The following is a 16,731-nucleotide window of genomic DNA, read 5'->3' as shown; positions in this document are numbered from 1 at the left end:
TAATCTAATAAACATGTCCAAATCATTTATGAATTAAATCACCCCTTCGTCCATTCCAGAAGCGGTGAAGAAAATTCCAACCTCCTTGGCATATTTCTGCAGCTCCTTGTACTGCTCATGACTGAACTCCAGGTGGCGCTTATGCTCTCCATATGTTTTCCCCCCAGGACTGCTTTGACGTGTATGGGCGCTCCAGGGCACGTTTGTTGAAGTCCTGTAAATTAATGTCAATATGAGTATGGTGAAATAGACAGATAGACCTATTAGAACCTTTTTAAGGGGTTGGGTTAAAATTGATAAATGCACATTGATAACCTTGCTGAAGTTTTATCATCACGTATTTTAAAAAAATGTTATCACATTGCGTCTTCTAATAATTTCCGTCTTTGGGACAGTAAAGGAGTGGTCTGTCGCATTGACGGAATAGAATGGAAAGTTCCAGTTAGCAACACTTACAAACCAACGTCTCCCCTTCATCAATTATTTTGCTTTACTATATGGAGCTTCATGTACATTGTAATATCCTAGATTGTAATATATTGTAATGATGCAGATTGTAACAACACATTCCCTTAAATAATAGACAATACTTGCAATACAGAAAAGAAGGCTTTTAAAAACGTACATATAGTATGTATTCCCCTCTCTTGTCTGAACTTATGATGGCATAACAGTGGGTGGGGCACTCGACCCCTGGACCCCTGAGCATCTCAATCATGCCCCAATATGTTTTTTGATGTTGCAAGGAATGTGGTTGAAGGGAAATAATACAATGTGTCTACCAGTCCAGATCAAATTGTCCCATTATATCTATTAAGTTGTGTAAGTACAGAAACAAGTGCGACCATTTGTCATGAGGTCATCCTGCATAAAGTAGCATATGAATTCAGAGATACATTTGCATATGTAGCTCACTTATTATCAATGTATAAATATAAATTCCAGAATTGTATAACACCTGACATTTTCGTGTTGATGGACATTCCTATTCTGAAATAGGACAGCTGTACGTACATTTTAGTCCCGTCAGTGGCAATTTTGGTGGCAGTTTTGGTCATGGCATTGCCACTAATTAGCAGCTGTTACCTTGACCACCTTGATCATTTTCTTGGCGATTTCGATATCCCCCTGGTGGTTTTGTCCAATTTCGGCAATAATAAAGCAGGGATTAGAACCCCCAATCACTCTGTTCGAATTTTAAATGCATTTTCAAAATATGATGAATGAGGTTAGTACATTATCTGATGTTTGCAAAGCAGCTCCACCTGATGGTTTCCAACTGACTTGACTGACACAGAGAATAAAATGTATACTTCCAGCTTGCTGTGGCCTTCAAAATAAAAGCCCTCTTCTGAACATAGTTCATCAATAAAAAAATAAAGTTCAAACATCAATAAATTCCGTGTCGCCTCGCACAAATTGGCTGATAGGGAACACGTGTGAAAAATGTAGCAGCAAGAGAACCGAGTCCTCATTCAAACAGAAGCCCCCCCAAGACGAAAACCGCACCATCTCGGGTTAAACTCATCACGTGAGCCTAAGTGCCAACCTTTTCGTGGCACGCTGTGAATCACGGGATGTTTCCGTATCAGATTAATTCATTTGCTCAGTCCAGTTTGAGGATATTCCCTGACTGGTTGGTGCACAGCAAGGTCCATCACAATTTCTCTTTTCTGATTGGTCCTGCCCACGTTTCCGCTTCATGGCTGTGTTGAATTTTTTTTTTTCACTCTCTCCTCGTCCTTCCCCATCTCTTGTCTTGAGCTGATCGGTTCGGTCGACCCCGCTTCTCCTCAGATACCGCAACGTTATCGATAGCTAAGCCTCAAATAATTAGGTAGATATGGACGATTTCGACATGCTCAACGCGCCACAGCCTGCTACCGGGAATGGGACCGAGGAAGACCCTGCTGCCGCATTCTTGGCCCAGCAAGAAAGCGAGATCGCGGGGATCGAGAACGACGAAGGATTCAGCATCCTCGACAGCGGAGAGGTTCCTTCGTCGCTAAGCAATAATCTGACGGGCGACATGGACATCAACGGTAGTCAACTGGCTTCCTAGCTAGTAGTGTTGGTCCCAATATTTCAGTTACATTTACCCGTTGTCTTTTGTCAACGTACGTAACACAGCTAGCAAGTAATCATTGCCGGCTATTAGGTTAACCGGTAAGATAGCCTTGGTAGCTAGCTAGTATAATCGGTTATGTCGACGAGAAAGTCAGGACAAGGCACAGCAGGTGATGGGGGGGAAAAACAATTAACGTTACCTAGCTAACGTTTTTTCCACGTTGACCAGCTGACCTGATGGGTTCATATTGTGAATAGCAAACAGATTGCCAAATCCGTTTGTTCGCTAGCTAGGGTAACTTGGGCTAGCTAGCCATTTGCTAACACTGCACAGCCGTCCTTGTCTACGGCTACGACAGTTATCGCAATTTGATAAGGCTCATTGTGACCTTTAGACATACTGAGCTGTCGGTTTTAGGAAGTGAGATTATTGGCCAATTATGTTGATTAGAAGAACTGGCCTGGCATATTACGCTGCTCTTTAGGAGGGGTTGAGTTTGCCTACTCAGGCATTTCTGTTCTTGCACAAAAATGTGCAGACTTTGTCAAAGGTGTATTGACTGTGCTTAGCTAAACGTTTATGATTTCGAACATGAATTTGTTTGTGATGGCTCCTCATGCTTTTGAGACCATTCTACTACGGATGAGTGTTTTATATCCTATGTACTTCATTGGTGGTGTGTTGCAGTGGTTTGTGATTGTTCATCAATTGATTATTTGCTCTTACAGATGCAGTTGATGGTGCTGTTAATGGAGAACTTCATGAGGTAATATCTAATGCTTTTTTGTGTCTGTCTAACAAAGTTAATAGTAGCCCATACAACATCAGGCATAGTGGTCATTTTGAACCCCTCCACACAATCTGGGTGTTTCCAACAGCTTTGATCTGAAAGTCACATTTTAAACATGTAAAAGAATCTTACACTGAACACAAATGATTACTGTCGGAACACATCTGAGTACTCCACCATGTAGTGTTTATTTTCTACTTTCTGACTAAAAGGGCTTTGGGTGTGATTCAACCATGTTTCTCAGGAGACCAACGGCCCGTCTGACGCGTATGCAGCCATCTCCAGCGCTGACCGTCTGCAAGCGGAGCCAGAGAGCCTGCGCAAGTGGAGGGAGGAGCAGAGGGAGAGACTGGAGGTCTTAGGTAAGCAAAGAGGCCTCTGGGAAATCCAACAAAACAATACGTTAATTTTAACGCAGGAGGTTCCGAGCTTCCGACATGTCATGAGAATGCGCCTTTTTGTTTTTTTACTAGATGCTAACTCACGAAAGCAGGAGTCAGAGTGGAAGGAGAAGGCCAAGGTGGAGCTGGACGAGTGGCACACTCGGCAGGACGAGCAGCTGGAGAAGACTAAAGTCAACAACAGGTAAAAACGGCCCCAGGTTTAGCCAGGAGGAGTCCCACTGGATGCCAAGGCAACAGCGTATCACCTCACCTCTGTTGTACAGGCTGGAATAAGGCTAGGCGATATGGTCAAAAACCTCATGTCATCATATTTGGACGGATTAACAAATCTATGTAAGCCCTAGGATGAAACCCTCTGTAGAAATCAGTTTGCTGGACAGTTATGCTGAATTACAAATCGATCGACAGGAGCACTTGGAGGTGATTCAGGATTTTCAAGTGCTTGTTGGGCTGACATTTCTCCTATTTCCTCGTCCACCCCTTCCTTATGCTCTCCCTTCCTCTGTTATGTCCTTTTAATCTGACCGAGACCATTGGCTACTGGACTCTGTCCTCTGAAGAACAAGGGTTTGACTCATTTTTTAGAATGACAAGAGGGGAAGAGATTATATCGCCCTACATCCTGATAGTGCTTCACACTTTCAAATGGCATGAGTTAACTGACAAGTGTCATCATAGACTAGGCCATGTTTGGTCAGAGCAACTGTCTGGTTTACTTGACCTTGAGCATTTGATAGAATCCAATGTTTTGGTCATAATTTTTTAATTGTGTATGTGATGTAGTTCATTGTTCCGTAACTTTCCCAATTGACTCCAGTTGAAGCATCACAAATAGCCTTTACAAATGAAACGCCTCAACTAGAAAATGGTGGAGAAAGCTAATCTGGGGTTGGTTAGCCAGGCTGTGGGAGTCTTTTAGGTGGTTCAGCCCCCCCCCCCCCCCCCCCCCCCACCAGGAGCTGAGCACCTGAAGCTATCTGTAACCCAAGCCCGTCCTCCACAATAAATAATGTACAACTAACGGTCAATCTCCCAGACTCTTCATCTACTCTCCCTTTGCTATGTTTGTTTGTGTGTGGGCTGGTGTGTGTATGTTCTTCTTCTCCTTTTTACCGCTCTCTCTCTTCTCTCCTGCTTGCTGCTTTCCTCTGGGACACCCTCATGTCCAGGGTGCTGGATGAAGACTTCTACAAACAGCCCTTCTCTGAGCTGATTGGTTATGTGTATGTTGCTAAACTAACATCCTTTCTTTTCACATTTTCACAAATTCGCATCTTACATTAACACTCATTTTTTTTAATTTAGTCTCCCCGCATTCTTTTTAAATTATTATTATTTATTTTTTTTAAACGTTCTTTTTTACAACATTGACTTGATGCCAACGAAACAAGGCTTTAGAGTTCTCATTATTTTTGAATGTTTTTGGAGGTAGTGTGTGACCGTATGTCTCTGCATGTTTTTGCAAATATGAACCTGGTGATTATTTTTAATGCAGTGAATGTGTTTATGACCATCGCACCAGCCACCGTCTGAATGCTCCTTGCTGAGTTTACGTAAATTAGTTTGCTATTACTGTGTAGCGTAGGAAATGAAGTGGGCGTTTCTTTTTCGTTTGCATCGTACATCAAACTATTTGTTTTCGTTTCTGTCATGCCATTCCTTCATAATGTCATTTGCAAATGTTTTGAATTCTTATGAATTTCTTATAATCATTTAACGTTCTATGATTCATGTGCTTATGGAGAACCAGGCTAGTTACAGATTTATTTTTGATGTGTAGGACATGACGTTTCAAACCTAGTCACAGTACAGTATGTTGGTATGCACAAGTAACCAACCTGAGGACAAATGTGTGATTGAGACTGTGTTCGAGCTGACAAGCTGTGTTGATGATATGTGGCTAATGCCTCTAGTAGAATTATGCCTGTAGTTCTGTTTGAAGCAACTGAGTCTCCAGCTCTAGTGGTCTTTTTAAATTTTATGAGTAAATTCACAACGTGCGGGCAGATTATTTGAAAATGCTTTCGTACGTTGAGAGATCCTACAGTACATGACAAATGGCAAGAGTTACGGTGCTTTTAGAAATGCCGTCATACTTGGCCAAACAGCTTTTCACCAGCCAGCGTACAGCCCTGTGAGGACAAACAAAAAATCCTATGCCATACATTGCTTACACCTGGCTGCCTCTCAGCAAGATCCTGTTAGCCATTCAAAAGCAACAATGTTCTCAGAGCGCAGCTTCCTTCCTGAGTACTTCTGCCACATCAGCGCCTCCTACAATTACTGCACACCCTCGCAGGCAGACGGGGATGATAGAACAGCTGAGATTGCTGTTTGTGTAGATGTAAGAGTCAACATCATGTGGTGAAGTTAAAGGTGAACACCAGCTGAATATGGATATTGTTTGTTGTATTGTTTTGTTCTATTAAACTTTTTCTCTATTAACTTATATATATATATATATAGTCTCAGATTTAGTGGCAGACTGGCTGTCAAAGATTGCACCGCTCTCCCTCAGCCGCTTTTTGCATATACTGAAGGCTCAATGGATACGCAATTGCTTCAAACATACTGTAACTGTGTTCTGCTTAGAATATTCTAGCAGCTAGCTACTGTCTGCCGTAGAATGAGATGGCTATTGCTGCAACTTGCTCTGTTAGTATTGCAGCCCTTATATCTGCCATTGACTTCAAGCATGTTATGAAAATGCTCTCTTGTCTCTTGACAAAATGACCCATAGAAATAGAGGGTGGCCTTTTTAAATGCCCTGGCCCAACTAACCAATGGTACAGTACATAAAGGCTGCAAGCTAAGCACTTTAGAGCACTTGGAAGGGAAAAAAAAATCTATAGAAAAAAAGGTTTTTCTCTGGAAATGCATGCTGGCTTTTGTCATCTGCATAAAGCTCATTTACTTTTCATTTTCTATATATCTGACTTGTGATCTGTTTCTCCTTGTTTCTTTTCCTATGCACCTTTAAGCACACACATTAACCATCCTTGCTACCGCCTAGACCAGTTAAGTAAAAAAAGAAAAGACGATCGAATATATCTTAGGGACAATATACATCCAAAAATGGAGAGAGAAAAAGATCCACACACAATTAGAATAGATATGATTAAAACTCCACTGCCAAACTAGAAGCTGGGTGTCCCTCTGTGATGTGATGGTCCACTAGTCCTGTGCATATCTGTAGTAGTTCGTTGTGACAGTGAATTTTCATTGGCTTCTCATCCCCATTTTGCTGTGTGTTTTGTGTACTAGTTTAGTCGGGGAGGGGGGGGGGGGGGGGGGGGGTTACATTCAGTAAGAGCTTAGTCCTTGGCAGTGGAATTGTCCTATCTTTGGGTTGATGGGTGGGTTCGGGTATGTTATTCTCCCCCCCCCCCCCCCCCCCCGGGCTTGCATTTCAAAATGTCCTCTTATTGTTATTGTGGCACACTACCATTTTCAATTTTATTTGGTGTGTAATGGTAAGGCTACCTGTCAAATTAGATGCCCCTTTTTTGTTTAGTATTGAGGTAAATTTTTTTATAATATAGTAGCCTATTTACCAGTTCTGAATATCATCAAACTACTGCCAATATTGTAAATTAAATACGTATCTTACGGTTATCGAGCCTTTGCTGCATTTCAAAATGGCCTGCTTTCAAATCGTAGCTAAATGCATGGCAACGTCTGAGGCTTCCAGGTTTTGGTTGTTAAAAAATAAATAAGTTCTCTTTCAAGGACAAGTACAGGGAATTAAATGAACAATTCCTGTACTTGGACCTTATGCTTGAGATAATATTTCCAGAACCAAAGGGCAAGTTAGTGGTGCTGCCCCCAGTTCTTTGACGAACTGCATTTTTAACCAACCAAACCTCTTTATGATTGTTACATAGACCAGTTTTTTTCCCCCTCAATAACCAAATACCGTTTTTAGAGAGACAGAAATGCAGGTAATTTTACTGTATGATTGGGGTGGGGGCATGCTAAATGATCTTGTTCGATATATCCCTGTACTCATTTGTTTTTGATGTGACCACCTGGAGAATGTTTATTTTTACATGTAGTGACTGGACTGTTGTGACTTAGCTTATGGTCTCTCCTCAATACTCCCTCCTCAAGCAAATCCTCACATTTAGATTCAGACCAATGAAGTTAAATGTTAAGAGAATATTAGACTCGTGGTCAAGATTCGATGGAGTTAAATATTAAGAATGTTGATTGACGATACAGAACGGTTCCTGTATGGTTCCTGTTCTGTTTATTACATCTCTGTCTGAAGCCTGGCCAGTCAGTCTTAAGAACCCCGCTGGGTAGGCCGAATGTGATATAATATGCAGACTAACTGATGAAAAAGCATTGTTAGTATGAACACCTATACCCATTGGTGGGTACTCATGCAGAGAGGAGGTGGTGTTGGGTGAGCAGCTGTAGACACTCTTGTCACCCAATCCCAAATGGACCCCAACCAACCGAACCCCCTATGCACTTGAGGAGATCTGCAAGGATTGGATAGGTGTAATTCCACCCAGCCTATCAGAGGACATGGTGGAGCTATGTTGCTTATACCGATCAAAAAAACCGATTAGATCTCCACAAGTTCTTAGAGGCTAGTGTTCCACTCGGGATTGGGCGTGAGTGAGGCTCTCTGGGCTTGCCTAGGGCCTTCCCCCACTAAAGCTGTTCTCTCCCGTGTGCTTAACAGAGCGGCCGAGGAGGCCATGGTGTCGGACATGGACGAGAACAACCCAGGAACAGAGTGGGAGCGGGTGGCCCGCCTCTGCGACTTCAACCCCAAGTCCAGCAAGCAGGCCAAAGATGTGTCGCGCATGCGTTCTGTCCTCATCTCCCTCAAGCAGGCTCCCCTGGTCCGCTAAGAAAACAAACCAACCCTCATCTCTCTACCTTTATCCCAATTCTTACCCCCATGGGCCCAGAACCACACTACAACCGCTCATTGGGCAATATCATTCCCATTATCCCCTACCAAGAAACCTGACCTGTGGTGGTTGTTGTAAATGAATAATTCCCCCTTCCGTCATTAAAGAAAAAAGTATACAGATTTATTTTTTGTTTCTATTCTTTTAAGGACCAAACCTTCCAATAGTGTTTTTAAACCATCTAGAGCCGGCTTGTGGCATTGTGAACATTTTAATCTATGCATTTGCTTTTAAATTTCCCAGGAATCAAGAACAGTGATACTGTACATGTGACCTATAGTATGTGTGTGTAAACTCTGTGTGAGTGTGGATGGGTGTGTGTGTACTCTATATGCGTGTACATATACAGAATACAGGCGATATATATATATACACAGTATATAAAAATTTAAAAAATGTCATGAAGAATTTAGTAGAGTTTGTGGTGTAAGACTAGCTGTAGCCCATTGTTGCTTCATGTGTGTTCATTGTCCACTTAATTTCAATATCAGTAAAAGTGAATTAAACATTTGTCGTCATTCTTTAAGTGTGTTCTGTCCTCGATATATTTAGCCGGGGTTATACCTCATTAGACATTTCATGTACAGTTAGTGGTAGTTGTAATGGCTTGCCGGAGCTTGTGACTTAATTCAACCATGAGTGCTACCTGTTTTGGCCCTTTTTGCTACCCTACCTGTTTTGGCCCTAACCAGTTTTGGTGTTACTTATCCCAGTTTTTAAAGTATCCACGTACTCCGTCATCTGAGATTTTCATCGGCCCAAGAAATATCCAAAAGGCTGCTTAACATCCATACAAATTGACTTTATACTAGTCAGTACCTGAAGTCACAGTGGAAAACTCCAAACATGGCACTCCGCATCGCGATTGCATTTCTGCTTCTTTGTTTACAATTATGCCATTTAGCTAATCACCCTCTGGTTTACCTGCACTATGCGGATGTGTGGACTGCCATGTTTGGGGTTTTCCAGCATCGCGTGTGTCTTTTAAGGCCCAGAGTGACGTGCTCACCTGAGTCCTCCAACCTCTGATCTCCGCCCTGTAGCCTTGGCCCTCTCTGGGTCGGCTTGCCCCAGTGTTGTCTTGTTTGTTCAGGTTTTATTTGAAAATGGAAGGTGCTACGATAAAATAGAATATATATAGATAACAAAACTAGGGAAGGGACTTGTGCCCCACATGTCAAGTCCAACAATCTTTGAGGTCTCCAGGCCGAACTAGAGAAACCATCTAAGAGACTTGGTCAAGAAATGGTAGAGACTAAGAGTTCTTTTATATCCTTCAGGCAGGGAATACACCTGAGAGGGACGTCTCCACAACACTGCCTTCTGGGGTTAGGAGGTGTGTTGTCAATTATGCAGTGTAGTAAATGCGATCTAATCTACCTAGACCAAGGGTCGTCACGAGGTTAGACCCATCGCTGTTGTATTACCTTGGTTTCCCAGGTTGTGTCGTAACTCACCCCACACTAAAACTGATTACTTATTCAGGAGTCATTTCACCTGCTGGTATCACACAGCTGGAGAACACCAGAGACGCTGAGGTAGATGCGTTTAGAGAGGTCTTCGCTGAGGCGCACTGAGAGCAAATGCTTTTGTTTCAGTCATATTGTTGGACATAAATAAATCTGTTCCTGCAGACTGGCTGTGTTCCAAAATGCGTTCTTGTGCCCTGTGTAGAGCGCAGACCAAAACGGATATGTTCAATGCAACGCATTTTGGAAGACAGCCATCGACTGCAGATTCACTTTTATTCCCTGATTTGTTGATACAATAATGAGTTACGATTGATGAGTCTATTTTAATGGGTTGCGTTCACACAGAGAGTTCCGAATTATTGGCCAGACCCTCTGCTTGTATCGACCTGTTTAAGGAGGAGAAACATTTATGGCTTCTGTATTTTTTCTCTCCCATATTCAAAGCTTAATATACTCAGTAATACATTATGTTACTGGCCTGTACTTTGCTGACACACATTAACCATTTGAGATATTCCAGAGCTTGTTTGACTCATATGTTTGCCCACTATTTTAGCAACATACTTTCTTTACATACTTTGAAGTTACAGTAACTTTTCGGTCGGGTGGGATTTGAACCACAATTGCAGAGAAGAGAAGTTCTGCATCAAGTGACTTATGTAGTGCACCACACATGCTCTCAGGAAAGATGTGCTATTGCTTTTTACATTTTTCAGAAATGTGAATTGAAATAAAGCCAAAGCAGTGTTTTCACTGTGTTTAATTGTCCCACAGCAGTTCAATTATGCCACAAGAGATTGTGAGGAAGGAGAAAATGTCATATTTTAGTTCAAGTTAGTTGTGTTTAGCAGTCAGATATGGTTGGATTTCAACCTGGGACTTTGTGGACTTCACACACAGGGCTTAACCACATGACCACTGAGGTGTCAGACATCTTTGCTGTCATAACTCTCTTTGAGCTCCCCAGGAGTGTTTGAATTATGACACCCCCCTTCCTCACAACCCCACCCCCACTGCCACGCCCCTCCAGCCAGCCCCTGTTGGAGCCCAGCTGAATCTCATTGCCAATCAATCAATCAGCCCCTACATCGCCTTGGAAGAAGTGGTTGCCTTCACCAAACAAGTTACAGTAAGAAATAATTGTTTTTGTTTTGTTTGATTGTGTTTTAGATTTGAGTTTACATGAGTTGCCTCCCTTTTTACTGTCTTTTTGGCTACAGGGATTTGGCCTGGGAGTTAAACATAAAAACCCTTGAATGCTACCTGCCTCTGAACCTCCTTCCATGCTGTTCCACTCAAATGTGTTGTGAGATATAATTTTACACAGTGTAGTTGTATGTGGAGTTTTACACAGTAGTGATGCATTACCTCTGCTCTCTAGCAGTGGTTGCTAGTCACAGTTCATACAACCTCCACTCACAGTCTAGGATTCAACTCTGTATACCAAAGGTCAGAACATAATTTGGTAGAAAAGGTTTTTGACTCTCCACCACTCACAATATCTGCTAAAGAAAACAGGTGCAGCTACATATGCAGTAGTCAGTTGCTCTGCGGTTAGATTCCTGTGCTGTTGAGTGACAAAGTTTGTGCCTCTGAATGTAAGGATTGTAGGTTTGAATCTGGGTACAGTCCTGGGGTCAGTTTTCTGAAAGCTTTGTAGCTAATGCTATTTTTTATCACAAATGTCAGGCCCACTCTCTCCTAGATCAGCAAAGTTGTTAATTGTCAACTGTTTTAAGACCAAGTGTAGCTGCTCCATGCGTACAGTTTTTCTCAATCGCTTGAGAACATTTCTTGAAACAGTTAACACGTACCCCTTAATACTTAACACAACACATTTCTTTAGCAAAATGCACTATAACTCTCAACTTTGAACTCATGTTACAAAAGCCAATGAGTGCATCAAAACAGTATCCTCTATTGAAAAGTTCAGTCCACCATTAATTTCATAATGACACACTAAATAGTAACTATAAACATAAATACTCATTGCAGGTTGGACAACTTTCATTTGAAAACAAATGTGAAAAACAGTTAGAACAGTTATTTCACACAGCAGAAAAACATTGTACGATATAGTTTACGGTAGTACTGCGCCTGTTACAGAAAATATGATTGCTTACTATAAATACGAATCAAGTTCATCTCAAATATTCAGAGTCATGCAGGTAGTTACAACAACAAAAATGGTATGACTGTTGTATTACTGATGACCTATTTCATTTGTGAGTACAGGCTGATTGTTAGTTGAACTGTTGAGCAATGAGAGTTAACATGTATGGAGTAAGATTAACTATAATGGGAGAAATAGCTATATGCTGTCAAGGAATAATTCCATTTTGTTGTCAACACTTACTCAATAGATTTGTGTCTTATATACTGTAGGTGTCTAACTTTTGTGAAAGCAATATTTAGCTGAAAAACTTGTGCTCATGTATGTTATTGCTGTGCGTATGTGACTTTCAGTTTCATCCAAATAGTTGAAGAACTTGAGCAAAACTGCAACTTCCTGTCTTGCCTCTGGGAAGTTAAGTATTGCATGTTCCTTAGTTGCAGAGTTGGTGGCATTATGGTATGGAACATGCCCCATGAGCAGAATGTAGCTATTTGAAATGTCCATGCTACTGATGTTGTTGCACTTCTTTTTTTTTGCAGGTGTCTGCTGACGTTGATGTCAAAATGACAGAGTGATGTCTTTGCGTCCCAGTGGTGTAATGGTGAAGGACAGGTCCCGCAAGCAGGATGTTGCTGGTTCAAACCCAGCTGAGGCCATGAGGTAAGTTGAGCAGTTTCCAAGTGACCTTCCTTTGTAAGGTTTAGGTGGTGGCTAATTCTTGGTAAAAGTGCTTCTTAGAAGAAGAAGAATTTGATATATATATATTTATCAAATTCTTCTTCTAAGAAGCATCTTTACCAATAATTAGCCACCACCTAAACCTTCCGATGGATGGCGGGAGAGATTTCAAACAAAATTACTGGTGGAATTAAGGAGGAACAGCAGATTGCTTCTCGATAACCGCTGCTGGACATTGTTCTGGAAGGGCGGGGGGGGATACTCCCTCACATCCCCCCCACTCTCCTTTTTTTTTGTCCGAGCCTTGTCCGCAGCTTGCGGGGGGGACACTCCCTCACATGCCCCCCACTTCCCTTTTTTTTTTTGTCCGAGCCTTGTCCGCAGCTTGCGGGGGACACACTCCCTCGCACCCCCCCCCACTTTCCTTTTTTTTTGTCCGAGCCTTGTCTGCAGCTTGCAGGGGGGACACTCCCTCACATGCCCCCCACTTCCCTTTTTTTTTTGTCCGAGCCTCGTCCACAGCTTGCGGGGGGGACACTCCCTCACTTTCCTTTTTTTTTGTCCGAGCCTTGTCCGCTGATCAGACCTTGCACCAATGTTCCGATAAGCTACCTGAGGAAGCACGGCTTCTCTACCTTGCGATAGCAGCCACAGGGTCTCGCACATGTTCCAGAGCCATGACCGGGTCTCGAACCTCTAACCCCGTGATGATGGGGGCAAGGCACTAACCGCTCAGCCACGACTCCTTCACACTTTACCTACTTCGTTTCTTTTATTTGACTTGAAGGTTTGAGGAAACATATTCAAAAGCATGTTCCAAACATACCTCAAGCACTATCACCTGGGCTTGAACCTCTAACCCTGTGATGATGGGGGCAAGGCACTAACCGCACAGCCACGACTCCTTCACACTTCACATACTTCGTTTCTTTTGTTTGACTTGAAGGTTTGAGGAAACATATTCAAAAGCATGTTCCAAACATAGCTCAAGCACCATCACTGGGGCTTGAACCTCTAACCCCGTGATGATGGGGGCAAGGCACTAACCGCACAGCCACGACTCCTTCACACTTTACGTACTTCGTTTCTTTTATTTGACTTGAAGGTTTGAGGAAACATATTCAAAAGCATGTTCCAAACATAGCTCAAGCACCATCACTGGGGCTTGAACCTCTAACCCTGTGATAATGGGGGCAAGGCACTAACCGCACAGCCACAACTCCTTCACACTTTACATACTTCGTTTCTTTTATTTGACTTGAAGGTTTGAGGAAACATATTCAAAAGCATGTTCCAAACATAGCTCAAGCACCATCACTGGGACTTGAACCTCTAACCCCGTGATGATGGGGGCAAGGCACTAACCCCCCAGCCACGACTCCTTCACACTTTACATACTTCGTTTCTTTTATTTGACTTGAAGGTTTGAGGAAACATATTCAAAAGCATGTTCCAAACATAGCTCAAGCACCATCACTGGGGCTTGAACCTCTAACCCCGTGATAATGGGGGCAAGGCACTAACCGCACAGCCACAACTCCTTCACACTTTACATACTTCGTTTCTTTTATTTGACTTGAAGGTTTGAGGAAACATATTCAAAAGCATGTTCCAAACATAGCTCAAGCACCATCACTGGGACTTGAACCTCTAACCCCGTGATGATGGGGGCAAGGCACTAACCCCCCAGCCACGACTCCTTCACACTTTATGTACTTCGTTTCTTTTATTTGACTTGAAGGTTTGAGGAAACATATTCAAAAGCATGTTCCAAACATAGCTCAAGCACCATCACTGGGACTTGAACCTCTAACCCCGTGATGATGGGGGCAAGGCACTAACCCCCCAGCCACGACTCCTTCACACTTTATGTACTTCGTTTCTTTTATTTGACTTGAAGGTTTGAGGAAACATATTCAAAAGCATGTTCCAAACATAGCTCAAGCACCATCACTGGGGCTTGAACCTCTAACCCCATGATGATGGGGGCAAGTTACTAACCGCACAGCCACGACTCCTTCACATTTTACATACTTCGTTTCTTTTATTTGACTTGCTGGTTTGAGGAAACATATTCAAAAGCATGTTCCAAACATAGCTCAAGCACCATCACTGGGGCTTGAACCTCTAACCCTGTGATGATGGGGGGTAAGGTACTAACCACACAGCCACAACTCCTTCACACTTTACATACTTCGTTTCTTCTATTTGACTTGAAATTTTGAGGAAACATATTCAAAAGCAAGTTCCAAACCGAGCCTTGAACCAGTGACCTCTTTTTTATGAGACAGCATTCTTTGCAGTGAGCCACCACCACTTTCAGACTTGCTGTGCTTCTTTTTGTAACATATTCCAAATTACATTAACGTTTGCTGAAACATGTTCAAAAGCAAGTCCCAAACCGAGACTTGAACCAGTGATCTTTCACAGATGAGGCAGTTCCTTGCACAGAGCTACCACACAATTCTCCTGTATTCCCCTTAATCTTTGACATCAAGGTTTGTGGACACATGTATAAAAGCAATTTTGTCAAACCACGACAGAGTAGTTTTGATCCCTCAACCTCCTGTCTACAAGTCAAAGGTCTTACTGAAGAGCCACAGCTACTTCATGTTACCAGTGCTTCTATTTATGTTTTATATATTGTGAGTTGATTAATTAGAGAAGTGTTGGAGGAAGAGACATGGGTTCAAGAGAGGGTGTGTGTATATCTGTTTATGGACACTAGAGGGCAGTTCAGAGAACTGGATCCTGCCTCATGTCCTCTCTCCTGACTGATTGCGGCAGCATCTGAACTGCCCTCTAGTGTCCATAAACAGACACACACACACACACACACACACACACACACACACACACACACACACACACACACACACACACACACACACACACACACACACACACACACACACACCCTTTCATGAACCCTTGTCTCTTCCTGCTCTGGAGTGTGACTATATTGCTTTTGTACATGTGTAAACCTTGATGTCAAAGATTAATGCAAGATAATTGTGGTGGTGGCTCTGTGCAAAGAACTAATTATTTTTGCCAATCGAGATGTATCAGGTCCAATCATGAACCGATCCACTGGAGGGAGGTGATTACAGATCTAAAGCAAGGGAGCAATTTCAAGCCTTTGGTTTCCCATAGACTCAATGTTAGAGCTATATCTGCTAATGGACACTAGAGGGCAGTTCAGAGGCTAGAAACTCATGTGATAACTTCAAACCTAAACTGGATCCTGCCTCATGTCTCTCTCTCCTGACAGACAGCGGCAGCCTCTGAACTGCCCTCTAGTGTCCATTAGCAGATCTAGGTCTATCATTGAGTCTATGGGAAACCAAAGGCTTTAAATTGTCCTCTGCTGGCAATACATTCACAGTAGACTCTTTGTTTCTGCTTTTTGTGTTTGTCAACCTTAAGCTATCATTCGTGTCTAGCTGTTCAGTTGATGCTTGATTTGACTTATAAAAACATAGTTTACTTCAAATTTGCTTCTCTATCATAAACACACACACCCTCAATAAAACCGAAATTCTCTCTCCTGACCGATTGCGGCAGCCTCTGAACTGCCCTCTAGTGTCCATAAACAGACACACACACACCCTCTCATGAACCCTTGTGTCTTCCTGCTCTGGAGTGTGACTATATTGCTTTTGTACATGTGTAAATCTTGATATCAAAGATTAATGCAAGATAATTGTGGTGGTGGCTCTGTGCAAAGAACTAATTTGCCAATCGAGATGAATCAAGTCTAATCATGAACCGATCCACTGGATGGAGGTGATGATCCTGCCTCATGTCTCTCTCCTGACAGACAGCGGCAGCCTCTGAACTGCCCTCTAGTGTCCATTAGCAGATCTAGCTCTAACATTGAGTCTATGGGAAACCAAAGGCTTTAAATTGTCCTCTGCTGGCAATACATTCACAGTAGACTCTTTGTTTCTGCTTTTTGTGTTTGTCAACCTTAAGCTATCATTTCAGTTTCTAGCTGCTTGGTTAATGCTTGATTTGACTTATTTCATATTTACACACACACACACACCCTCAGTAAAACCAAAACTGGATCCTGCCTCCTCTCTCCTGACTGATTGAGGCAGCCTCTGAACTGCCCTCTAGTGTCTATAAATAGACACGCACACACACCCTCTCGTGAACCCTTGTCTCTTCCTCCAACACTTCCTCCACTCTTCCTCCAACACTAAATAGAAGCACTGGTAACATGAAGTAGCTGTGGCTCTTCAGTAAGACCTTTGACTTGTAGACAGGAGG

At 42.6% G+C, this 16,731-nt stretch overlaps 1 protein-coding gene across 1 annotated transcript; it reads left to right on the top strand.

Moving 5' to 3' along the window:
- The first annotated feature begins 1,737 nt into the window (after positions 1-1,737).
- clta (clathrin, light chain A) lies at positions 1,738-8,700 on the top strand. The gene is made up of 5 exons (XM_083692927.1): positions 1,738-2,042; positions 2,797-2,834; positions 3,103-3,220; positions 3,332-3,443; positions 7,956-8,700. The coding sequence occupies exons 1-5, from the start codon at positions 1,844-1,846 to the stop codon at positions 8,125-8,127; spliced, it is 639 nt and encodes a 212-aa protein (XP_083549053.1). The 5' UTR covers positions 1,738-1,843; the 3' UTR covers positions 8,128-8,700.
- The last annotated feature ends 8,031 nt before the right edge of the window (positions 8,701-16,731 follow it).

Source organism: Argentina silus, assembly GCF_951799395.1.
Source record: "Argentina silus genome assembly, chromosome: 21".
NCBI classification, from domain to species: Eukaryota; Metazoa; Chordata; class Actinopteri; order Argentiniformes; family Argentinidae; genus Argentina; species Argentina silus.
This window is presented reverse-complemented; position numbering and strand designations above follow the sequence as displayed.

Coding starts and splice junctions, on each gene's coding strand:
- clta (XM_083692927.1), top strand. CDS start 1,844: ATGGACGATTTCGACATGCTCAACGCGCCACAGCCTGCTACCGGGAAT. Junction 2,043..2,796: donor GGGCGACATGGACATCAACG/GTAGTCAACTGG, acceptor TTGCTCTTACAG/ATGCAGTTGATGGTGCTGTT. Junction 3,444..7,955: donor AAGACTAAAGTCAACAACAG/GTAAAAACGGCC, acceptor TGTGCTTAACAG/AGCGGCCGAGGAGGCCATGG.